The sequence below is a fragment of the Procambarus clarkii genome, chromosome 44, assembly GCF_040958095.1.
Source record: "Procambarus clarkii isolate CNS0578487 chromosome 44, FALCON_Pclarkii_2.0, whole genome shotgun sequence".
NCBI classification, from domain to species: Eukaryota; Metazoa; Arthropoda; class Malacostraca; order Decapoda; family Cambaridae; genus Procambarus; species Procambarus clarkii.
Genome location: NC_091193.1, coordinates 8,890,123 through 8,915,931, shown reverse-complemented (window position 1 = coordinate 8,915,931; position 25,809 = coordinate 8,890,123). Strand labels below are relative to the sequence as shown.

The following is a 25,809-nucleotide window of genomic DNA, read 5'->3' as shown; positions in this document are numbered from 1 at the left end:
TTTCATTCACTTGGGCACTAGAGGCGACTCCAACCGGCGACTGTCGACGGTCCTGCACATCCGGCGACTGTCTCCCGTGCAGAAGGTCGGGTGTTCGAGGCTCCCAGTGCCCAAGTGAATGAATTGTTACATGCATAGAATGGTCACTGGGGGTGGAGAGTCCAGTACCCTATTTAGTACAAGTTGTCGGCGTCTTTCCATGTGTATCAGCAGTGACCTGTCAAGAGCTGGGCGAGAGGCGAGACTGACGCCGGTGGCACACTGTGAGGTTCCCCGCTGCACTTGGGGACCCGAGGGTGAGTTTGAGGCTGTGTGTGTATTTACCAATTAAACAAATGCTTTTTTTATAATTTTACTTGCATTTTTATTTAATAATTTAATGCGTATAAGAAGAACTGTTGTTATATTTAGCGAAATTATAATTGTGAAGGTGAAGTGATTTTAATTTATAGATGCTGCTGTGTAGTGTCTCTAGTAGCTTACCTCTCTTAAAATTTATATATATTTGAGTTGGTTTACTTGTAACATCAATATTGTTTTGTTTACATTGAAATTCCTGTAGTTTACAGCTAGCAACTTCATTTATTTTCTGAGTTGTTTAGCTTTATTACCAGATTTAATAAATGATAACTTTTTCCTGAGCTTTTTCTTTAGCTGATTATATATATATATATATATATATATATATATATATATATATATATATATATATATATATATACCTATATATATATATATATATATATATATATATATATATATATATATATATATATATATATATATATATATTGTGGCCAACACAGACCTCTCCAGATGACTATGCTCATGACAAAATTTGCTGACCTTCAGCTGAAAACATTATTCATCAGCCAATTCAAGTGATTTTCATTCATTATATTTTAATCTCTTCGTTCTATGCATTTTTAGACGACAGTGTTGTTATCAGCAGGTCAGTGTTAGTACATGTCTCCCGCTTCTAGTCGGTGGTATCTTGGTCCTCCGTGACTAATTCTTCCTGACCGAAGAATGAGAGTCCCCGGAGTCCGTCCGTGCCGTACTCCTTGGTGATCGTGTCCTTCATCCACTTAACATAGTGCGCGACCTCTGTGTACACGCCAGGAATACCCCTAGTGGCGCACCCTATGCCCCACGAGGTGATGCCCACCAGCCGGCACGAGTTGAGGTCTTCGGTGGAGTTGTTGCAGCATACCAGAGGACCCCCAGAGTCACCCTGAAGTAACAGACACAAGACATGAGGGTAGTGTGGCTGGGATGGTACAGATATAACCGGATATCACCGTACTTGTTGTCACAAACTTTTTATTTGATATGTTTATTTTGAACTAAACCCACAGATATTATGGTTGTAGCAGCAGAGGTCTCTCGGGCCTGAATCATTACCTTGGTATCATAGGGTCAGACAAACTGTACACCTCTCCAGGTATACCGTTAATCTACACAGCAGGTTCACTTGCAATCAATCTTAGCTACCTATGTGCTTTAATATACTGTACCTACAATTTTCTCTCATCTTTTTTTCATTTCATGTAATCTGTTATCATTTTTTGTCTATAATTTTGCAAGTATTTACCTCCCTAAAATTTTCTTAGATTAAGGACCTGCCCGAAACGCTGCACGTGCTTGTGGCTTTACAAGACTGTAATTACCATATTTGTATCCTCACATTCCTTATGTACATTCTTGTATATGCATAAATAAAAAAAAAATAATAAAAATAATAAAAAAAGTGATAAGTCGGCCTGAGGCGACCACGTGGTACATTTTCCCACACAATAGCGTAGAAGGGAAAGGAGGGGAATGCGGGACTTAAATTTTTGAGGATTCATAAACAGTAAGAACTTGGAGCCTAGAGCCAGTGTCTAATAAAAAAAAATATATTACAAAAGATGGACTTTTTCTGTTGTAACAGTATATTGTGTACATTCCATCCGCAGTCACCAATTGGCACAATATTTTCGGGAGAGGTTTGGTGTAGGAGCACTGTGAGGTGCGGGCGTCCAGAGAGACTCACCTGGCAAGCGTCCTTGTCCTCTCCTCCCGCACACACGTTACTGGGGTAGACCTTGAAGAAGGAGTAGCCCCGGAAGATCTCAAAACAATCACTGTCACTCTTCACCTTCACCTGAGAATCACAGCTCTTGTCCCATCATTATCATCTCTATGTAACATTTTATCAGCATTCTATTTCTATTTTATTTTTTTGCAGAGTTGAATTAAATTGTGTTTGGTGAGATAAAGTTTTTGTTTTCTGATTAATGGGAACTTATATAGTTGTACTCACAATTTGTAAGCTGTATCACTAGTTAGAGTACAAGATATACTAAGCTCTTAAGGAAAGCTCAAAGCTCTTAAGGAACAAGCAACAGCAACCCTGAGAACGATGTTTTCCCATTTTATAGATTACATGAATGTTCACGCGAATATATGTAAAAGCCGGACAATTAATAATGCGCAGACAATGAACAGGATAATAATTAATAATTATTAACTCATAAGGATGACGGATAACAAGGCAGAATTATCAGAGCGGGAAGAAACAACTGAATTATACAATCAGATATGATGACAAAAGTTAATCATGCTAAGTTAAAACAAATAATCACAATGGTTGTGCGAAGGTTTAATTCAATATAAATAAAACCCTATCCCAAATCTTTGGTGCATATTGTATTACATAAGGAAGAACTTCACATCAATAATAAAATAACTGGTTTAATTTTAATTGCCCGAAACGCTATGCGTACTAGTGGCTTTAGGTATTGTATGTACTACCTCTATCTTTAATTATTAAATCAAACAGAATGTTTGTACTGTAACTCTGCAACTATGTATGTACTTTTCCTAAATAAATTATTATTATTATTATCATTATTATTATTTAGTGTTGGGTTTAACGCCAATCAACCTACGGAAGGTTATTAAGGCAACAACAACAACAGCAGCAGCAGCAGCTTAGTGACCAACCAGCAAGAATACTTTAGTCCTGAAGTACAGTACACAGTGTGCATACACCGAGGAGCGGGCTCCAGGTCGTGTATATCCCCTGTGTACCGTCACCACCAACCATGACTCACGACCACGAGGGATTATCATAGTTCACCGCCTGAAACTTTATTTGTCAACCGATTCCCCCAAAATTCGGATGCCATAGCACTACCGTCAATGACAGAATTTAACAAATAACCTATATCTGGAGGACTATCAGGATCCAGTAAGAAGTTGTTATTTAAGATTTTAATTATACGTAATTACTGTATTAAGCTCACAGTCGAGGAAGAACTTATGTACCAAGTGAGAGAATAGCGTTGTTGGGGGTGAAAGCTGTTGCTGTGTCAAAACTGAAACGAACCTGACGGGGTAAGAAGTATGCTAAGTTAAGCTACAATAGAAGTTTCTAACAACATAGTAGCTACAACAGTCTCTAGTTACAATGTTATCCTTATTAGGAAACAGGATACAGTTTAATTCAAATGTAGTAAAACAAGGAAAACGGAGCAGTGAGAACACAGGTGTTATACGTACATCGGCAGCCATGAGGACATTTGTTAAAGAATCTCCCATCGCCAGCCTCCCCCAGCCAGAGATGGTACATCGCTGACCAGCCTCTACCTCCTTCCGCGTTTCCAGGGCGATGGGCACACCTCCAGAGCCAACTAGCGGGTGAGAACCAGTGGTAAGTGACTCGAAGCCAAATTGTATTTAGAACCATCAAATGCAAAATTTTCACTTCTGGAACTTGTTCAGGAAGATTATATATAAATCCCCCTGTTTGGCATTCTCATTTTAATCAGTAACTGTAGGAACAGCGCCAATCTCTGGTACAGTGGAGCTGCCGGAGACGCTCTGCTTGATTTTAAGGTCCAAAAAACTTATCAATAACATGGCCTAACACAACCTCGCAAAGATATGAGACTGTTAAGAAGAGTTAGGCTCACAGAGTGTTCAGTTTCCTGGTCCAGTGTTTGTGTTGTGATCATTGGAGCACACATTGCATCCAAAAATCCCCCTCTAATGCTTTGTGTGTGTGCTTTTCTCCGAGGCTATTGCTACCCCCACGACCCCATGAAGTCTGAAATGGCGTTTTTTTTCCAGAAAGTTTTTTAGCTGACTATAAAATTACATATATTGACCTGTAAAATGAATGTTATAATAGATTTCCATTCTGGAGGCTCATAACACTTACTTGGCGTACACTTTTTGGGTCGACCTGGGTACCATGTACCTCATCCATTATAATATAAAATTTACTCGTTGACATTGATTAAAAGTCGGCAATAGCATAATATCGATATATTTTATAATATGGCTATATAAATTATTTGTATCTGTATCTACGATGAAACAAAAATTTATAACAACTTTCTCGTACCTCTGGAGGTGATGTCGGAGTCTTCGAGGGTGAGTCTAAGGAGAGCAATATCGTGGGTGAGGGAGACGGTGCTGTAGGGCGCCGCCATCACAGTCTTCACCGAGTACATCCTGTTGGTCTCGCTCAGGTCCCAGGCCCCCGTCACCACCTTCACCTCGTCGAAGCTGCCAGCAGGAGCGAAGGACGGGGGCACGTTGATCAAACCAATGGTATTACTACATTAATAATACATATTCAAAGCTAGGAGTGACCAAATTGAGAATGGCATGATGGGTATTGATGGTGTCCTAGGAGAAAATGACAGTGGCTGTAGACTGAGGGATATATATTACCTAAGGGCCACTAGCACTAGTGGCCTCGACGAGGACACGAAGCCGGCGGCTTGTCAAAAGGTCCTCCATTTGCCCTAATGAGTTTTTCCAGTAAAATATATATATATATATATATATATATATATATATTCCTGTTTCATTCCTTCCTTCCTTCATGGTCACACACAGAAATACAAACCCTCGTTTGTATGTGTGTGTGTATGGGGAGGGGGTCATGGGGTTGAGGAAGGGGCAGGGGATGGGGGGGGGGCAGAGTGTGGGTTGATGGGTGGTGGACTCACTTGAAGGTCTGTGTACAGTGGGCGGCCGTAGCAACCAAGGTATCAGAGATGAGAGTCCCTCCACAGAAGTGTCGACCATGGTACTGCAGCGACACCTGCCACGGCAACTGACCTGATTCCTCGCCACCCGAGAGTAAAGTCACAATGTTTGAGTTCAGCATGTGATGAAAGTACGTGTTTATTAGTGAAAACCCTCCTGGCCTCATACTGTGACCAGGGTCAATATTACAGCCAGTCCTCCTAAAATGACAGCAACTATTTGGTCAAACGTGCAAAAATGAACTGTTGCAGTAACAATGTCTACGTTTTGTATTATCTATTCTGTAGAGGACATCAAAAAATAAATCAAATGTAAACATTTCAGGCTTAGTATAATATATGTGTATTATATTAGGCTAAGACAGCATATAATAGGCCTGGGGTTGCTTGGACAGCTTCGGTTAGGTTCATAAGTTACTTTTTAATTTTCTTAATTTGCCATGTGGAGTAATTCAGTCATATAAAAGGCGAGTTTTTTTGGTCCAACAGCCAACTGTTGTACGTCCTAGCAAAGAGTTTCTGTAAGTTCTATAATTTTTTGGACGATGGGTTGAATATTAACCATTTGCCTCCATGATGTGTATACGAATCCCTTCAGCTATTGATATCGCATCCCCCTTTGTGTTGTTACTGGAGTAAAGCACATGCTCACGTACAGTTCGTCTCCGTACGTAATACACTTTAATACTCCTTACACGCCTTATTCTCCATGATAATGACATTTGCCTACACTCCTCATACACAAGTGTGTATATCTGTCACATCAGACCGCTAAACATATGGACATTTTCCCCACATATCCATAAATCACACACATGTCCCCCCACACCGGACCAACTCTCCCTCAACACCTGAATACTCACCACGCTTCACCGGCTCCCCGCCCACTATGCGATCCGGGCGGGTAAGGTCTCTTGGAAGCAAGTGGGCGGCCTCCACACCCGCTCCCGCCCAAATGCACACCACGGCTATCCACGCCCTCATCCCTCTGTGGGTAGAAATGTTAGCTGTCAGAATTGTAACTCAATAGGTGCTTTATTTGGGAATTATTCACGTAGAGGATGCTTTTTTTTCTGATTTGCAGGGCAAAGGCATAATTATAATGCACACGTCTGTTAGGTGAGGTACGTCTGTGAGTCTGTCGACGGCAATACTCTGGTAACAAATTGTAGAAAACTAAACTGTAGGGAGAGGCTCAATGCATGGTCACAACATATAACATATGTCAAAACATATAACATATTTAAGAGGACATGGTCACAACAAATAACATATTTAGAGGACATGGTCACAACATACTTTAATTATAAAATATTAAAATAAACCTTAGTGAGAGTTACTCACTGTTCAGGTTTAACTGACAAATTAACCCAAAATTAATGTGTGTACTTTAACAGAGCGACGCCATCCCACGGGCCGGCCGACACCGCTTGACTACTACGTCACGCACCATAACAATCAATTAGAAAAGTAAATTTGTCTTCTGTCACTTCTTATAAATTATGTAGCTATAAAAAACTAACTAATTAATAAAAAAATATTGAATTAACATCATTAATTCGAGTTTGTGATAGACAGAGCCCTATAAACTCTCATTGAGCAAACAATATACGAGAGTTTTCTCCTTGACTCTGGAGGTGGAGGGATGAGGGAGAATTTGGCGCCATTACATGTCCCTCATCATTGCCCTTGTGGATGTGTTCATTTATATGTATATTGTTGTCAAGGTGGATATGTTGGTGAGGGACAAGCGGGGGAAATGAAAACCGTTACAAGGAATGATAATATCAATAAGATCATACGATCATTAAAATTGTGAGAAAATTAGGCGAAGTCAATTATAGATCTAAATTCAACCTAAAAGTGACTTGGCTGACAGGAAGGTGTTGATTCAGCAAGTTCTATCAGGTGGAATTCTGCCTGAATTACCTTAAATTTAATTTAAGAGAATAAATTTAACCCTTAAATTCAAGCTTTGCATTTGTTACTCACGTGGCTACAACTGCGAGGTGATTCCATGAAATATCTGTACCCTAAAATTGGCAACCTAGTACTGTCAAGGGTTGGGTTAAGGGTCTGACGACTTCCAACCTTTTGTAGTCAGTGTAGTCTAGCAGTACAGTACTGGAGATGCTTAAGTACATGGAGCCCTCGCTGACTGGGTTCGAATCCTTCAGGGAGTGAGAAGTTTTCGGTTGCATATTGGCTTAGGGACCATTCAAGCTTCTTCGCATATATATATATATATATATATAAATAAATATATATATATATATATATATATATATATGTATATATATATATATATATATATATATATATGTATATATATATATATATATATATATATATATATATATATATATATATATATATATATATATATATATATATATATATAGGGACCATTCATATATATATATATATATATATATATATATATATATATATATATATATATATATATATATATATATATATATATATATATATATATATATATATATATATATATATATATATATATATATATAAAGGTCTGTATGCTCAAAATGGGAAGGGAGGATAGGGTACATGGGGGTGAGGGATAAAGGAGGGAAAGGGGAAAGGGGAGGGGACGGGAATTGGTGGAAGAGGGGGGGGAAAAGGGGAGGGGAAGGGAAGACGGGGGACGTGGAGAGAGCGGAAAATAAAGAGGGCTGGAACGGAAGGTGGGGGGGGGGGTGAGACTGTCCCGGGCGCCACCGGATACCACTCCTAGTACTAACATTAGAATAGAGGAAGTGCCTTCCTGGCTCACTCTTTACATCTACTCATACTAGTCTATCCTACACTTGAACCAGTCCAACCAACCCACGCCTATAATTTTTAAAAATTTTCCCCGAGGGGCGAGTTTATTGGGCAGCTCCACTCATCCTGTGAGTGGACACACCGCCATAGCAGCATGAACAACACTCCCCAATAGGAAGAAAACCCGCTGGGTTGTTCATCCTGTACACACGTCTATAATGTTACCCGAAACTTTGTTCCATTAATCAACAATCCCTGTTTCCGAACAAGAATTTACCCGGGTTTCCTTAGTCGAATCTAATGCAATATGTGTCCATTGCTCCCCATTCTGTTTTGTAATGTACATACCTGTATTTAGAACCATATTAATCTCCTGCTTGTTAAAACCTTTTATCTATTGCCAAACTTCAAGCATGTTACCCCTTTATTCTTAGAATTGTTCAAGAAATTAAATACAAGAATGTCCTAATAGACGGGATTAATTACCATCCTTCGCTACATGCCTTCAAGAGTACAGTGCTCAAAACTGAAGTCAGGGCAGTGCAGCAGGTGTGTAAGGTGCCCCAGATGTGTGCCTCGGTGTCAGGAGGGTACAGCTGGTGTGTGGAGTGTCCCAGATGTGTGCCTCAGTGTCAGGAGGGTGCAGCAGGTGTGTGGAGTGTCCCAGATGTGTCCGTCAGCGTCAGGACATTGCAGCAGGTGTATGGCGAGACCCAGATTGTGCCAGATTTGAGTAGGCCCAACACTTGCACGGCACACACGTGCACGGCACACACACCAGACAGTGGTCGTGCACAGTCTTCCATCATGCGTACGCGCAAGATTTATTACCTGTCGAAGGTCTTCCTCTTGGTGGCATTCTAATTAACTACTTTGTCTCTATTTAATAAAGAACTTTACATTTTACCAACGCGTGGACACATCCTTGTTGGTGGAGGAGATGGTGAGGCAAATTGTATAGTCATTACCAGGGAGGAAATGATTAAACATCGAACTATTAAAAACAAACAAATCCCCAGGACCAGATGAAGCCTTTGCCAGGGCCTTAATCCAAGAAAAGTAAATGTTGTGTCAGTCCTTTAAGACTTTAAGAAGGGAAGTACCGCCCTTGTCGTACTGTCGGCCAATTATTTTAACGTCCATTGTGAGAAAACTGCTTGAATCAATAATGGCTAAATTGTGCTACAACAGCTGTTTGGCACTAACCTATCCTCAGGCAAGGCTGCGGCCGTCCCCGAAGATTCATTCATAACTTTTAACATACTTTATAATAAAAAATAGATTTGATCCCATATAAAATTAGTTATTATAAATTCAAATTCTGAGTATAGTTATGCGTAGGTCAGGTTAGTTGTTTAAATTCTGTTGGCGATTATTTGTATTTAAAGTACGTGGGTGAAGCATTTCCAGCGTTGTAAACCTTTTTCATTCATAAAGAGGGGGTTTGGCGGGTGCATGGAATTACTTTCGGGCCTTTCGAGGATGGGATGAGAAAAGTTCACACGTCATCAAGTCGTTTGTAAACCGTTTTTAATTCGTAGACGAGGTTTGGCCGCTGGATTAACCAGCATTTGGCCCTTGTTGATGAGGACGGGCTGTTAAAAGACCCCTGGAGCCACACACGTCACTGGCATCAACTATATGTGAACCCGAAGGTAAGGGAATTATAGCGTCTGCTGTAAGCAGTTTATTTAACGACGGAACTGATTAAATTCAATAACTGCTCATAATGATCTAAGGGGTAGACTAAGGGGTACCTCGCTGTGCCCAGGTCTCTTTCTCCCCCTTCTCTTATCTCGTTCACTATCTTCCCCCCCCCCCCTCTCTCTCTCTCTCTCTCTCTCTCTCTCTCTCTCTCTCTCTCTCTCTCTCTCTCTCTCTCTCTCTCTCTCTCTCTCTCTCTCTCTCTCTCTCTCTCTCTCTCTCTCTCTTCCCATTTTCTCCATCACCAACTGTCCATTTGTCTCTCCCTCTCCCATTTTCCAAACATCTACCTTAACCGTCTCTGCCATTGTAGGACCAAATAGTAAAGATGTTATTAAACAGGGAGGATGCTTAATAACATGTTTAATAACATCTTCCCTGGTAACTACTGAACTAGTCAACTTGTCCTCTTCTCTACCAATAATGACTTGTTCGGCTGAAGGCATAATGTTCAATTCATCTTTAACTACAGACAAAATAAGACAAAATATTTTAAATTAACATTTACACAATTATTTGTCATTATCGGTTATCTGACCTGTGTCAGTTTTTAATGGACTTTTCCTTTCCCTAATTTTTGTTTGATATTACTGAACAAACATTTAGGATTTGTCTTTGCTTGCCTTCCTAAACAAACTTCATAATTTCTTTTTGCCGATTTTTTTTAACATTTCTAACCAGTTTGACAAATTCTTGTTCTAGACTGACTTTCCCATTCTTAATCCTTTTGTACCATACTTTCTTTTACATACAAGGTTCTTCAGACCTATAGTTATCCATTTGGGTTGTTCATTATTTGATCTTAACCATATGTATGTTTAGATCGAATAATGCGTTCCTAGGCTTTACTTAGAATGTTTGCAAATAATGTGTATTTTGAATCTACATCGCAAGCCTGTGTTACGTCACCCCTCGCCAGGTTCACATTCCCTCATAGTCAGGTCTGTCCAATCTATTTTATCTAAGAAATTTCTTAGTCCATTAAAATCAGGTTTTCGGAAATCTGGCACCTTAACCAAGTTCTCTTACACATCTGTCCCATTCTATGTAAAATATGATTTCCTTGTGATCACTGATCCCACTAGCTCGCTCACTGTTCCCCAGCTCGCTCACTGTTCCCCAGCTCGCTCACTGTTCCCCAGCTCGCTCACTGTTCCCCCCAGCTCGCTCAGTGTTCCCCAGCTCGCTCACTGTTCCCCAGCTCGCTCACTGTTCCCCCCAGCTCGCTCACTGTTCCCCAGCTCGCTCACTGTTCCCCAGCTCGCTCACTGTTCCCCAGCTCGCTCACTGTTCCCCCAGCTTGCTCACTGTTCCCCAGCTCGCTCACTGTTCCCCAGCTCGCTCACTGTTTCGATGTCATTAATTTGTGCCTCCCTGTTACTTAACACTGTCCAAAATATTATTTTCCCGCGTTGGTTCCTTAATGTGTTGCTTAAGGAAGCAATTGGCAATTAATAGAAAATTGAATGGTTCCGTATGCCGTTTTGATAACCTAGTTTATTCCGCTAAAATTAGTCACCGGGTGAGCGTGACGTGTTTGTCTTGTCACAGAGTCACTGGCCAGTGTGGTCACGTCTCACTAGTGCTCACCTTGTGTACCCAGTACTATCCAGGAGTGGTAGATGCCCGCTAGAGAGGCAGTTACTCGACTGGAGTGCCAAGGTGCGTGACTGGAGTGCCAGGCTAGTAACTGGTGGAGGCACAGGTGGACCCTGCCTCGCCTGTCAACTAATGAGGCTACCAACACCTGCACACCTCTCATCCCTCCCTCACCACTACCTCTAATTCTTCCCTCACCACTCCCTCTAATCCCTCCCTCACTACCTTCTCTCATCCCAATATTAAAAAAAAGGTATTAGATAGGAGGCACTAAACTACAGAGAGGGACCTGGGAGTTAGACAGCTGCTAGGGGCTGCATCTTGCGGATGTGTGTGTGTGTGTGAAATATGTAATAGATATAATAGAGGAAAAATAGATCTGGAGTCAGAACATTAGACAACCAACGGTTAGAAAGGCGGGATCCAAGAGCTAACAGCGTGATCCTGTAAGTACAAATAATACACACACAAACACACATCTTACGGGGCCTCGCGGCTGAGTGGATAGCGCTCGGGTGTCGTAGTCCTAATGGCTCGGGTTCGATTCTCGACGGGGAAAACAAATGGGGAAAGTTTCTTTCACTCTAATGCCTCTGTTCACCTAGCAGTAAATAGGTACCTGGAAGTTAGACAGCTGCTGCGAGCTGCATCCTGGGGATGTGTACTCACCTAATAGCCTAATGTGTGTGTGTGTGTGTGTGTACCCACCTATTTGTGCCTGTAGGATCGGGTATCGACTCTTGGATCCCACCATTCCAGCCATCGGTTGTTTATAGGAATGACTTCTGTCCTATTTCCATATCATTTATCTAGTTTTAATATTATGAATAGAGTTTGTTTCCACAACCTGCTCCTTAAGTGCATTCCATTTTTCCACTACTCTCACGCTAAAAGAAAACTTCCTAACATCTCTGTGACTCATCTGAGTTTCCAGCTTCCACCCACTACCACCTCATTCTGTTACTATTCCGTGTGAACATTTCATTTCGTCCTTTCGTCCACTCGTTACTGTTCGCCAGTCCGACTTCTCCCCCCTTATCGTAACTCTCTGGCTCCTTCCTGTTAGGTAGTTCCTTACCCATGCTAGGGCCTTTCCGCTTACTCCCGCATGCCTCTTAAGTTTGAACAGCAGTCTCATGTGACGGTACTGTATTAAAAGTTTTTTTTTCAGTCCAGAAATATGCAGTCTGCCCATCCTTCTCTGTCCTGCCATATTCTCGTTATTTTATTATAAATTCCAAAAGGTTTGTTAGGCATGATTTCTGTTTCCAGAATCCATGTTGATGTTTGTTTACAAACGTAATGCTCTCCAGGTGTGCAACACGTCTTAGCCTAATAATGTGTGTGTGTGTGTGTGTGTGTGTGTGTGTGTGTGTGTGTGTGTGTGTGTGTGTGTGTGTGTGTGTGTGTGTGTTTCGCCTAGTTGTGTTTGCGGGGGTTGAGCTCTGCTCTTTCGGCCCGCCTCTCAACTGTCAATCAACTGTTTCTACTACTACTATTTTTTTCGCAGCCCTCCCCACACACACCCCAGGAAGCAGCCCGTGACAGCTGACTAACTCCCAGGTACCTATTTACTGCTAGGTAACAGGGGCATAGGGTGAAAGAAACTCTGCCCATCGTTTCTCGCCGGCGTCCGGGATCGAACTCGGGACCACAGGATCACGTGTCCAGCGTGCTGTCCGCTCGGCCCGCCGGCTGTGTGTGTGTGTGTGCACGAGCGTGTTAGAAATACATATATGTAGTAGATATAATAGAGGAAAAATAAATTGGTTAGAAAGGTGGGGTCTAAGAGCTAATAGCTCGATTTTGCAGACACAAATAGTAACACACACACACACACACACACACACACACACACACACACACACACACACACACACACACACACACACACACACACACACACACACACACACACACACACACACACACACACACACACACACACACACACACACACACACACATACACACACACACACACACACACACACACACACACACACACACACACACACACACACACACGTACACAACTATATAGTAAAACAAAACTTTACTTTTCAGAATGCTTATAAAAGTATGATTACACAACTGTTCGTTCTGTGATGAATTGAACACTTGTGGTCACTTGCACACACTGGCTTCAACACCTGCGCCCAGTTTCCACCCACTGTGCACACATTGACACATTCTATAACACACATATTATCGGTAATAACTACACTAGACAACTGACGGTTAGAAAGGCGGGGTCAGTGAGCTAAGAGCTGGAGCCTGCAGGCACAAATAGTAAAAATACACACACATATGTATCATGGATACATATGAAGAAGTACATATGTACACCTCAGATGTAAACATTTGAGAATGTTTCATACCTTTCCTCCCGTTGGGTCTCTGATGTGTCACCTCTCAGACCAGATACACGAAGTAGTTACGCAAGTACTTACGAACGTGTACATCTTTCCTCAATCTTTGACGGCTTTGGTTATATATATTAAACAGTTTACTAGCATGAAAACTTGCCAATCAACTGTAGTTATTATTATAAACAGCCTCCTGGTGCTTCGCAGCTCATGAACTGTTAAATAATTTTAAACAAAGCCGCCAAAGATTGATAAAAGATGTACAGGTTTGTAGTAAGTGCTTGCGTAACTGCTTCGAGAATCTGGCCCCTGAATATTTGCAGCAAATAGTTTTGACAAGAGCTGGCTGTAGTGAGGTTTATATCTGTCTTGTTGTGAAGCTTGTGTTGTGTGTAGTGAGCAGGTTATGCACGACGGCTGTTGTGATGGTTTTGCTCTTTATCTTGTACGAAAAATTTTCAAGTTTTCAAATCGCAGATACAATTATTATAATTACTATTCCTCCTTTGTGTTTAGAATGCAGTAGGATGGAGTGAAAATTTGTATTGATAAAAGTGTATATTTTATTCTCTGACGAATATGCCAAAAGGAAGAAAAAGTAGATTTTGGATGATTTATGTCATGTTTGGACCGGCAGCTGCTGGGAACGTGTCCGCGGGGGTGGGGGGGGGGGTCAGAAGTGCCAGGCTGGCCATAACTCTCCATAACTCTCCATAACCCTCAAAATGAGGAGAATCCTCATGTTTCTATATGTCTCAAAGGAATATTTTATCTGCACAAGAAAACAGTTATTGAAAAAAAAACTATTTTGGTCGGTATTGGCAAGGGCCAAAAGGGGAAAATTCCTATAATTCGCCTTTGAATCACGTCTTTTTCGTTTACTTATGAGAGTTTATGAGCACTCAGGTGCTGCACCTGCAGAGGTGGTAGCGGCAGGAGGCGCTGCCGGTGGTAATGCAGAATTAGTAGGCTCTGTAATTGTCGTTGCAGGAGGGGGGGGGGGGGTTCTGTAATCTGTGTGACAGGTGTCGGAGCAGCAAGTAGATCTGCAGGTACAAAACTACGGGCTCACCATGGCCCGTGCTGCTTGGAACTTTTTGTTCCGGGTAGCGAATCTTAGACAACAACGACAACATGCTGGTACAATTACAGGCGGCAATCCGGTGTCTACCAGCAGCCTGTTGATGGATTGTGCAGACAGACATGGATCGGAACCACAGTCTTGTCGGCAAGATGTAATAGTACTAGAATTGTACCGTATGATGTGGTAGGGACTCATATAACAAGCAACATGGCTGTAGTAGGAACTCATAACAAACAACATGGCTATACAGACTTTATTATTTATCATCATATGTGAATGATGTACAATATAAACAACAAATGTACTGACAAGTGTATAATATTTACAAGTATGTACAAGATAAAATATTCTCCATATAAATATGTTATTTAATTCTTTGGTTGCTGGTGTTATGTTTATGGTGACTAGGTTGAGGCTAGTTCAGCTAGTTGAGGCTAGGTCAGCTTGTTCATCTAGTTGAGGCTAGGTCAGCTAGTTCATCTAGTTGAGGCTAGTTCATCTCGTTGAGGTTAGTTCATCTAGTTAAGGATAGTTCATCTGGTTGATGCTAGTTCGTCTAGGTCTGGGGCTAGATCACTTACAGTTGAGGCTTACGTATCTAAACTGAAGCTTATTTAAAGGCGGAATCTAACTCGTGTAAGAACCTTGGCTTACACACACTGAGGTAACGTAATATTAAGTCAAAATGAACTCTGGGACTGAGGTAATTGCATCTGCACTTGTACTCTACCTATATATATATATATAATGTGTGTGTGTGTGTGTGTGTGTGTGTGTGTGTGTGTGTGTGTGTGTGTGTGTGTGTGTGTGTGTGTGTGTGTGTGTGTGTGTGTGTGTGTGTGTGTGTAAATCACGAAGATATAAACACTGTGAATAATGTGAAAATATTTAACCACAAAAGAAAAATGAAACCAGAGCTGACTTGAGTACTTTCGCGTTAATAAACACATACAAAGTACAAACACTGAAAATTTAATATATAGACAGGAAGATGTATGAGGTGTAATACAACGTCATTGTAATATTGGTTCATGAATATAAGAATAAGAAGAAGCCGCAGAAGGCCTAATGGCTAATGCATAAGAACAAGATGAAACTGTAGATCTAATGAAGAATAAATGTGAGTTCCCAGAAGCCTTAATGGAATATCTGTGTCAATCATCTTACAAAGATGGTGTTTTAATTGATCCATTAAAATGTATCAAAATTGTACAAACCATCACTAATATTCATACTGTATGGTTTTGTAATTTGTAATAAAGCAGATTCAATAATGTTTCTATTGAAAAATTATTGAAATTCCAATAATGAAACTTTTGCAATTTGTTACTTAGGAAGAATACTCAATCAATTTGATGATAATTTTCTAACTAATGAACAAATAATGCATTAGATTATTGACCACTTCTTACAGAATATTTATGCTGCAAAATTCTGAATTTCAAATCTAGATGTTTGACCTATATAGAATGTATTACAATCTTTACAGGATATTTGGTAAATGACACAGTTATCACTACAAGGGCTGTTTCTCTAATAATTTTCCAATATTGTTTTCATAATTAAACACCACATGTACATAAAAATGATTCAAGGTCTTGACAATATTTTCAAACAGAAAAAATATGATAACCGTAACACATTTTTTGAGTGAATTTCTCAATGCTAATTTTATGTACGTTGAGCATTGCTTGACACTTTTTGATGTACATATTGTGTTTGTGTTCATGAGCCAGAAGTACAGTAATATTGTCTTGTACCTCTCACGTCACCGTCTTGCCTCTAGATGCAAGAGTTGTACTTCATTGTTTGTACTTTTGATAACGTCTTGATTAACACGAAAGCGCTCAAATAAATCCTACTTTCAGTTTTTCCTTTGCTACTATATATATACAGTATATAAATGCAGATAATGTTTAGTCAATAAATTCGAGTAAGCTATTCTGTGTTAGTTAGATCATCTTTATTGAAGTTAAACTAGAATGAGGTTAGATACTCTGAGCTGGATATAGTACCATAATATAAATACAAATATTATATATACGTGAACAAACCTGAGAGAAAAAGGTACACATAAAGATGTTCAGGTTAGGGAGTTGGAATGTCTGGTCAGGAAAACAATGTAGAGAAGACATGAAGAGAACTGGAGCGACTTAAGAGCCTTAGGATTACTAGCAAGGTAGACAGGGTAGACAGAGTAGACAGGGGACATACACCGAGAATTGTACCCCCCTTTATGGTATATATATATATATACTTTTTTTAATAATGTGTACTTGCTGTGTAGTCAGCTGTTGTCGTGGTGGTTGTAATAACCGTTGAGAGGTTGGTAGGATGTAACGTGACCAGGTATGGAGGGAGGACACAGCTCCAAGAGAGCAAGTCTATGGAACGAGGAGGAGAAGAATGAGGGAGCAGTCAGAAAGAAACACACAAAAAAATGATAAAAATGTAGATGGGAAGACGAATATGGAATAATGGGAGAGAAAGGAAGACATTTGAACAATGAGATGTAGATGAGACAGGAAATAAGAGCACAAAACTGTGTTAGAATAAATTAGACAAATATAAGAGGATGATGCTGGTAAATGCAACATTTTGAGTTGTAAATATTGCTGAGATAGGAAACTTGTGCTAATGAACAACAAAATGAGAGGAGGTGAAGAATGCTGGAAGAGGAGCCTGATGAATGATGATGGCTACAGTGAGAGTCAAGGCTAAATATAGTACATAAATCTTTATGGTTAAAGCCTTATGGAAGTGTCACATAAATGCCTCAAGATGAAAGCTAAAATTCAATTCTTGTATAATTATAAATGCGATTACAGCACACAATTCAACCTCTCATATTCATTTCAATGTCATTTATGTATACTTAAAAAGTATAACGTAGCTAGAAATATTTAATCATTCATACCCATCTTGCCAAGTAACAAGGTAGGTTTCAAGTTATATTTATAATTCTTTTAAATATTTACAAGGATTAAAAATCACTTTTAATGTTGTTAAGTGTTGCACTTAAAACAAATAATAATATACACTAGCGCACGTTAGAATGGCTGGCCACAACAACAACGGTTATTGACGTGTTGTGGCGGGGTAATGAACTATGGTATGGTGTGTACAGGTCTGGTAGACGAGTGGCTTCACTAGGTGTGTCGTCGGCCAATCAACACCAAGCTTACAGATGAACCAATATATGATGAGAATTAATATATATGTCTATATTTATACAGGTTTGTACTGTTGAAATCTGTCTATCCACTGTTTATGGACACGGCGTATCTAAAAATATAAAAATACATGTACTGTATATTATATATACATTCTATAAACAGAGATATTAAACAATACGATTACATGCTTAACAAAAATATATGCAGAAATACACAGTCACTTTATCAGTGATGCAATTGCATTACCCAGAGGTATTATTTAAAAAGAAAATGAAATTTTCAATGATATGCCTGAGAGAGCAACTCTGTGTTCATGTTGTGTTAGTGCATTGTCAGTGTGTTACCATCACCTCTCAGCTTGGTGCAGCCAGTCACACAGGTGCCTACATGCGTACTGTGAGGTACGTGCTGAACCTATGAGTTTTAGACTAACTTCAGACTGTAATGTAAATATAGCAGAGTATATCTGCTTGTGATGACAGAGGCGGTGAGGTGTGCTGGATTATCCAGTGCGTGGGGTGTTTGCTCCTCCTGGGTCTTGCACCATTGTTCACTTTGCTGCACTTGTACAAATAATGATATTAAACCTTTCGCATTTGCATTACATATTGTATTGGAAGAACGTTTTATGACGAGTGAGGAATACAAGATATCTAGTCTCCATTAGTTACTAATGCTCATTAATTAATATAATGGCTTGCTCTATATTTGAGACTATATCTGAGTCTACCTTGGACTCTCTCCCTCGCTCTCTCTCTCTTGATTAACCAGCACTAAATCCCTGGTTTGAAGCGTCGATTAATCCTTACGTTGAAGGATTTTTTGGTCTACTCTGTCACGATAATATATAATTCTCGCTCCTAAAGCTCTGTGGTCAGCTCACATCTAGGTGCTGGCAGGTGGCGTCTAGCCTGCGCCTTGCAGCTGACAGCTGTGTTATTCTTGCTGCCAATCTGTTGAGTTCCACGTCTACGATTTTCGACATGATCCAAGGTATCGTCCCGCAATGGGTCCCCAGCCAGCACCAGGCCCACCATGACTGGCTTTCTGACGATGTTGATATACATGTCCTCACCTGACAACACAGCATTTATCGTGTCACTCTCAAGCAGCTGAAGCTGCTCATTCTTCACTTGCTCTAGATTTTTGGGATTTTCTGAGTGATACGCTTTCCCCGGAGGTCTCTGAGTCCCGTGCTGGTGGTGGCGGGGGACGTCAGATATGATGTGTTTACCGTTCTCGCTGCCCTCTAATAAACGCTCCATGTTCTTTATATTCATTATTTTCTCCGCGATGGTTGGCGAGGTTTGGGAATTGTCTTTCTGGATATTGTTGAAGTGATTCATGTGATTCATCTGCGTTGTGGTATTGTTGTTATTTTCCCTGTTGACTTCATCTCTCCTCAGCATCTCCTCGTTGGTGACGTGGAAGTCAACATCCGAGTGGTATTGTGACGTCATGCTAGTGTTGAAATTAAAATCTTCGAAGTGGGTCTCAACGTCGTCCTCGAACAATCCATCGTCCTCGTCCTCGTTCTCCTCCAGAATTATAGGAGTAAGGCTCATGAGCGAGGTCGTCCTTGACCCCATGTGGCTCAGCAAGTCATCTGGAAAACGAAGATGGGTGAGAGGCTTGGATGGGTGAATGGAAGATGGGTGAGAGGCTTGGTGTAGTGAGAGATGGGTGAACTAGGGAAGAGTAACAAGGCGTGCAGTATATGGGTGTCTCCCCGTCGTGGCAGCCCAATAAAAAGGGCTGGACAGGTGGCCTGTCTCACCAGCCCATTGTTTTGAGTTAATGCAACGGACACAATACGGGGTATGAAAACACGAGAACCCATCTAGGTGTTCTCCATGTTTTCTATGCGTAGGCTCGTTAGGTTAGGTGGGTGTTTTGGATTGTTCGCTGGTTTTAGTACCCCGTATTTTCTCTGTTGCTGCGCCTCAAAAGACTGAGCTGGTGACACTCCATCGAGCTTTATTGTTTATATATTTGTTTATATTAAACGAATTGTTTATTCAAAGATCCAGCTACAGCCTGGATTTTGTGTGTTGAATATTTTTGTACTAAAAACATACCTAATTGCTTACTGTAGGTACCATTAATTAAGTTATAATCCTTAACTGAAAATCGGGCAACTGGTATTAATTTTTGTGATTCATGAGCATTAAAAAAGTATATTTAATTGTTATAATTTAATCATTACGTGATAAAAATAATTCTAAAATTTATGTAATATATATATAATAATAATATATGGTAAGAAAAATTGTCCAGCATTGAATGGACATTTTGGACTATCAGACATGGACTATCTGATGGGTCCCCTCGGAGCGTCCCGGAGCTCGCGGCCTGGTGAGCAGCAACACTAGTGCTCCATCAGCTCCTGGAGTCACAAGCACCTACCGGACACTAAACGCAGAATCTGGTCCAGTCATTAGAGCAAAGAGAGTCTGGGAATACAAAATCAATTCAAGCCAAGAGGAAAATCGACCAGAAGGATAGAATTCCCGAAAACAAGCAACTGCGTGGAGAAACATTCCCAAACCTGTTAAATATGAACACACTCTTTAACCAGTTACTACCGCTTGTTAGTGACACTTCTCCATCACCAGATGGCAGTCCAGGGAGCCAGTCAGCCAGCCACTTGAGACATACACCTTCCACAGACAACCCGAAGCCCCTGAAAAGGAAATGAAAAGACAGGGAGCCACACAAGAGGTACCACCAAAGACCTTTAATGCCCCCCCCCCAAAAAAAAAGAAGAATCACTGGGTCACTGTGCCCACTGTCACACAAGCCCAGTGCGGACTGACCAAACAATCATTCTATGGATAATCTGGGACACCCGGACCCTGGAACAAGGATCAGGGACACCGGATTGACAGAAAAGCATCACATGGGCACCAAAGAGTCTCTGGAACCTTGCCATCTCATTCATGGCTAAAAGGAAGGAGGTGGCTATTAATGGAAAAAACTTTCTCCAAGGCTAAAAGAACAAATTGCTCGCGTCTGCAGCAGTGTGTAGCTCACCAACCGTAGAACAGAGAAGCACAAGAACACAGCTGCCAAGACTTCACAAATTGGACCAGAGCCACAGCAAACCAGCAGAAATTGAGCTCCATGAAGCAAGACCTGTCAGAAGAATATGGAAGACCGACTCCTCCAACAGCCCACTCAAGTGAGTGGGTGCAGCAGATACTGCGCCCAGTCCCCCAAAGGTAACAGAGAAAGGATGTAAGAAAGGAGGAGGATGGGAGACTAAAACCCAGACTAAACCCCTACCAAAAAATTAGACCCGAACTCCAAAAAGGCAGGACCTATTAACAAGGCGAGGGAGGACCCGACCTCGCAACAAATCCACCAGTGCAAAACCCAGGGAAAGACAAGACAACGGAAACCTACAAGAAGAAGAATCCTTTAAACCTACTTTTGAATATCTTGCAACTTGATGGTGCTACATAAGTCTCCCCGGCTTGGTGCCTTCATTGATAATTACTTACATGAACTCCCCACCCAGAATAGTAGAACGCGTCTATAGACACATCATGTGCATTACAAATGTCTCTTACCACTGTACGACAAAGAGAGAGACTCTTGTTCTTGCTGGCTGTCCCTAGAGGCATGATAAGGATGCGAGGAGGAAGCAGAGACGGTGGGAGTGCCCTGAGCGACGAGTCGACACCGTTCAGCTTGGGCCTGGCGCCGGGTCTGGTACAGCGTCCCGCCAGCAGGCACCGTCTCCAGGGATGGCATCTCTCCGCTCTCCTGAAACACCACCATTCATTAAACCTTTTCCAGACATTCGTATATAGAAATGTAATAAATCATTAATAAATAAATATATATAAAATTTAATCTTTAAAATATATAGGTTAGCCATTAAAATGTGGTTGGTTATGTGTCCACCAATCAGAGAGATAAACAACCTCTGACATCATATGACTAGGACGTGAATCATCTAATAACACCTTCATGCAAAAATGGCCTCCCAGGGAAAAAATCACGCCAAATCACTTACTCTCGCAGCCTTCTGCCTCTTGTACCTGGCGAGGACTCTCGCGGCCCAGGACAACAGCCTCCTCCAGTCCCCGGGCACCGTCACGATGTGCTCCTCCCGACGGTTGAGCAGCGTCAGCACCCGCGATAAGTCACGAACCACAGCCCTAGAAGTAAGGTCAAAGGTTAGAAGCAGAGAATAGAAAACACAACGGCCGATGATGACGAACAGCAGCTGATAAAATCCGACATAATCAGATATCGGATTAGATTAAGTTCCTGGCTTGTAAGACTAGAACGATATAAAGATCCTGGCTTGTAAGACTAGAACGATATAAAGATCCTGGCTTGTAAGACTAGAACGATATAAAGATCCTGGCTTGTAAGACTAGAACGATATAAAGATTATTGTACTAGCAAAGTTGTTGTATTGCATTCAATCACTTTGTATTGGACAGCTCTGTAGTGTTCTTTATTGTGTTATATTGTATTGTATGGTTATGAATTTGTATTGTACTGTATAGTGGATATTACACGATATTAAAACTCCTTCAAGCCTTGGATGGAGGGTCAAGTTCCTCTAACCCTACAGTTATTTTTGACCTTGTTTGTCTATGAGTCTTGGTCATAACGTCTCCGGATAAGTCAAGGCGCCGCTCTTACTCACCTGTAAGCCTTAGCCTTGGTGTCTGTGGGCGAGTCAGGTCCCTGGAAGGTCCTGAAGCGGTTCCTGGTGTGGGTGAGCATCTCCAGGAAGTTGGTGGCCTCTCCTCGGAGCTCCCGAAGCTGCGTCAGGAACTCTGTCCTCTCCTCGTCCGCCACCGACACTTCTGTAGGGGTGGGAGAGGACGAGAGAGTGGGTGAGGAGCACCAAACTCTGTGGACTCAGCATGCATTATCCAGCCAATACTGACCTAACATAACCATGGATAAGGGAAGGGAAATCAGTCTAAAATCAGGAAATGGGTTCGCTACTGTGATATGAAAAACATCGTGCGAGTTTCGGCATTTTTAATGTGTTGTCACGTGATTAGCCCCCTAGTGTGCAAGTAAATGAAAAGTGATAAATAATGTAAATAAATAATAATAATAAAATAATGAAATAATTAATTGTTACATTTTTCTCTTAAATCAGTAGCTTTCTCGAGTGGCTGGCGAGTGTAGGGGTAACTGCACTCGTTTCTGTAGCAGGAGGGAGGGGTGAGAGCCCCTTGCTGTGGCTTGCAGGCGGGAGGGGTGAGAGCCCCTTGCTGTGGCTTGCAGGAGGGAGGGGTGAGAGCCCCTTGCTGTGACTTGCAGGAGGGAGGGGTGAGAGCCCCTTGCTGTGGCTTGCAGGAGGGAGGGGTGAGAGCCCCTTGCTGTGGCTTGCATTAGATACTTCCAGATACAATAGTCAGGCTGTGTTAATATAATTAAGCCAAATAAAGTGTTGTAGCGTGGCACACAGTTGTGAAAGGTGACAGAATATGTTTGAAATGTTAAGGAGACAAAGAGTTGTCTGATGTATACGTTATCTGAATTAATAATAGTCTTAGAATAAGAGGCTTTAATGACGAATCCTGATGTCATATGAAGTTATTTACAGAACGTTGAGTTACGACTGCTAAGCCGGTGTGAGGTGCTGTACAGTGCTAGGAGGGGCAGGAAGTGCTAGGTGGGCGAGGTGTGCAGTGCTAGGAGGGGCAGGAAGTGCTAGGTGGGCGAGGTGTGCAGTGCTAGGAGGGGCAGGAAGTGCTAGGTGGGCGAGGTGTGCACAGTGCTAGGAAGGACGGGAAGGGCTAGATGGGCGAGGGGCAAGAAGTGCTAGATGGGTGAGGTGAGTGCACAGTGCTAGGAGGGGCAGGAAGTGCTAGGTGGGTGAGAAGTGGCATGAGCAGGGGTGCAGGACAGTGGAGTGGACCAGGTGGATGCAAATTGAGGTAGACAATAAGCAACAAACAGAAAGTATGATGAGAGTTAATGATATACGAATCATTTAAAAACTGAAGAAGCAGCTCGAACAAACACGTTATACAAAATATCATACAAATGAACACCATTTTTTTTTAAAGTTAGAGAACAACATGTTAAGTTGATGTAAAGGCCTGATGAAATATTAAGATGAAATAAGAGAATTTTACCTGGTGAAGAACAAAGTTAAAGTAACCGGAGAGAAAATTTTATAAACCTGATTGATAGAAGTAATGAATAATATGAACATGAGTCCTCTCGGTGGCGTGAGGTTTAAATATGGGGAACTCTGGCATTGTTAAGGCATGAAGACATTATTTACGCATCAACGGAAACATAATGAAATGGGTGTGAACACTTGCCAGATAGTGTGGGAACGACGAGCTGGACTATTGTGGCAACATTGGGAAAGAACTGTTATTGTACTTTTGTATAAAAAACATTTGAGTGTGTGGAGAAGCTGTGAGTGTGCGAGAAAGAGGGGAGTGAGTGTGTGAGGAAGAACCGAGTATGTGAGAACTAGGAGTGTGTGAACTACACACATGAGAGGGTGTTAGGAAATATAACTAGACATAAACAATTGATAACAGTAAGTGTTGGACACCGTGGGGAAGCCTGTAGTGCGAGGGATGGTTGAACGGCCCGGTTGTCTCTTGATATTCTTCTTAATAATAATAATAATAATAATAATAATAATCATAATATTATTATTATTATTATTATTATTATTATTATTATTATTATTATTATTATTATTATTATTATTATTATTATTATTGCACTGACATTTCTTCCGGGCTCAAGTCTTCTCTCAACATGATAGTGAGAAACAGGAAGAAATAATGATGGGAAACAATAGATTAAAAAATATTATTGTTCTTAGGGTCTTACCTGTTGTTTTTGGTCTCTTATCCCTCCATAATCTGGGGATGGGGAGGTGGTGGTGGTGGTGGGCGTGGTCTGGCGGGGGTGTGTCCGGAGGGGGCTTGGCGCGCCTGCGCATGTAGAGGAGGGCCCCTATGACCACGCCCACACACACTGCCCCGCCTACTGCAGCACCAGCAATGATGGTCAGGTCGCGACCAGACACCAGCGCCAGCATACTCCGCTCTGGGGAGGGGGTGAGGGAGAGCAGTTAGTGGGGAGCACACGAGAGGGGAGAATGATAAGCGAGGGGGAGACAGGATTGACTGGGCGAGCTCCCTGAATGATGTAAAGATTACGTTTGTGATGTACTGAGTGACAAGGAAATAAGAAGGTACGGTATTGAGGACTGGACAATAACTGAGCATTTATGCACATAACTAAACTTGACTTCTCGAGTACGTGTCTACGCTATATTATACAGACGACTTTACGGTATATTATACAGACGACTTTACGGTATATTATACAGACGACTTTACGGTATATTATACAGACGACTTTAAATACTTGGTTATATGATCGTTGTGATACTAATCCGCTCGTTCCATTAATGCGATTGACCCGAGGGGGAAGTGGGAGAGCTAAAGTGATATTTTCCTGTGGCATACTTCCTGCCTTTGTCCCTCCTGCAGCTGAGCCTGCGGGTAGAGTTCACGCGGAAAACCGTAATCAGTCAGGCTGTTCGTATTAGCGCCCCGCAGTGCAGTACTGAAATCACAACCCTTCGCTATGAAGAGTCTGAGTAGACTCAACTTTACCATACTTCACTATAAATTGAATCAAAGACACATAATAACAACAACATATACAATTTTGGGCGTATCTCATTAGGTTAAGCACGAGGAAATGTTGGGTATAAGGCAGGTCAGTACACGGGGGAGATGGATGGCAGCGCTGCACACGGGGAGATGGATGGCAGCGTTGCACTGGCATCTTAGGGCGAACCGTTTAGCGCAAAAGTTGCGAGCACTATAGTGACAATATATATATTACAAAACAATATTGAAAAAAATAGACGAGAAACAGGAGGGGTCGCGAATGACTGCATTATTGGCAAGCGACCAATGGTAAGGCGGGGCTCGAGAACAACCGCTCGACCTTTCAAGTACATTTAGAAGAAAAGACACCCAACTATTCGGGTGCTCAGAGACATCTTCCGTCACAAG

At 41.6% G+C, this 25,809-nt stretch overlaps 2 protein-coding genes across 2 annotated transcripts in view; both read right to left on the bottom strand.

Annotated features, from left to right (window-relative positions):
* Nucleotides 1–339: 339 nt before the first annotated feature.
* On the bottom strand, nt 340–11,259 carry LOC123745257 (trypsin I-P1). The gene is made up of 7 exons (XM_045725592.2): nt 11,130–11,259; nt 5,909–6,033; nt 5,007–5,118; nt 4,394–4,557; nt 3,547–3,677; nt 2,036–2,146; nt 340–1,234 (listed from the first exon to the last, which is right to left on the bottom strand). The coding sequence occupies exons 2-7, from the start codon at nt 6,027–6,029 to the stop codon at nt 980–982; spliced, it is 894 nt and encodes a 297-aa protein (XP_045581548.1). The 5' UTR covers nt 6,030–6,033; nt 11,130–11,259; the 3' UTR covers nt 340–979.
* A 4,062-nt stretch (nt 11,260–15,321) lies between these two features.
* T48 (FU domain-containing protein T48) overlaps nt 15,322–25,809 on the bottom strand; it is an 88,971-nt gene continuing 78,483 nt past the window's right edge. The window contains exons 3-7 of the mRNA XM_045725593.2: nt 24,608–24,826; nt 22,434–22,596; nt 21,789–21,933; nt 21,340–21,535; nt 15,322–19,373 (exon numbers count right to left, since the gene is read on the bottom strand). Of these exons, the coding sequence (XP_045581549.1) occupies nt 18,628–19,373; nt 21,340–21,535; nt 21,789–21,933; nt 22,434–22,596; nt 24,608–24,826 (1,469 nt within the window). The 3' untranslated portion in view covers nt 15,322–18,627. The remainder of the gene's footprint in view (nt 19,374–21,339; nt 21,536–21,788; nt 21,934–22,433; nt 22,597–24,607; nt 24,827–25,809) is intronic.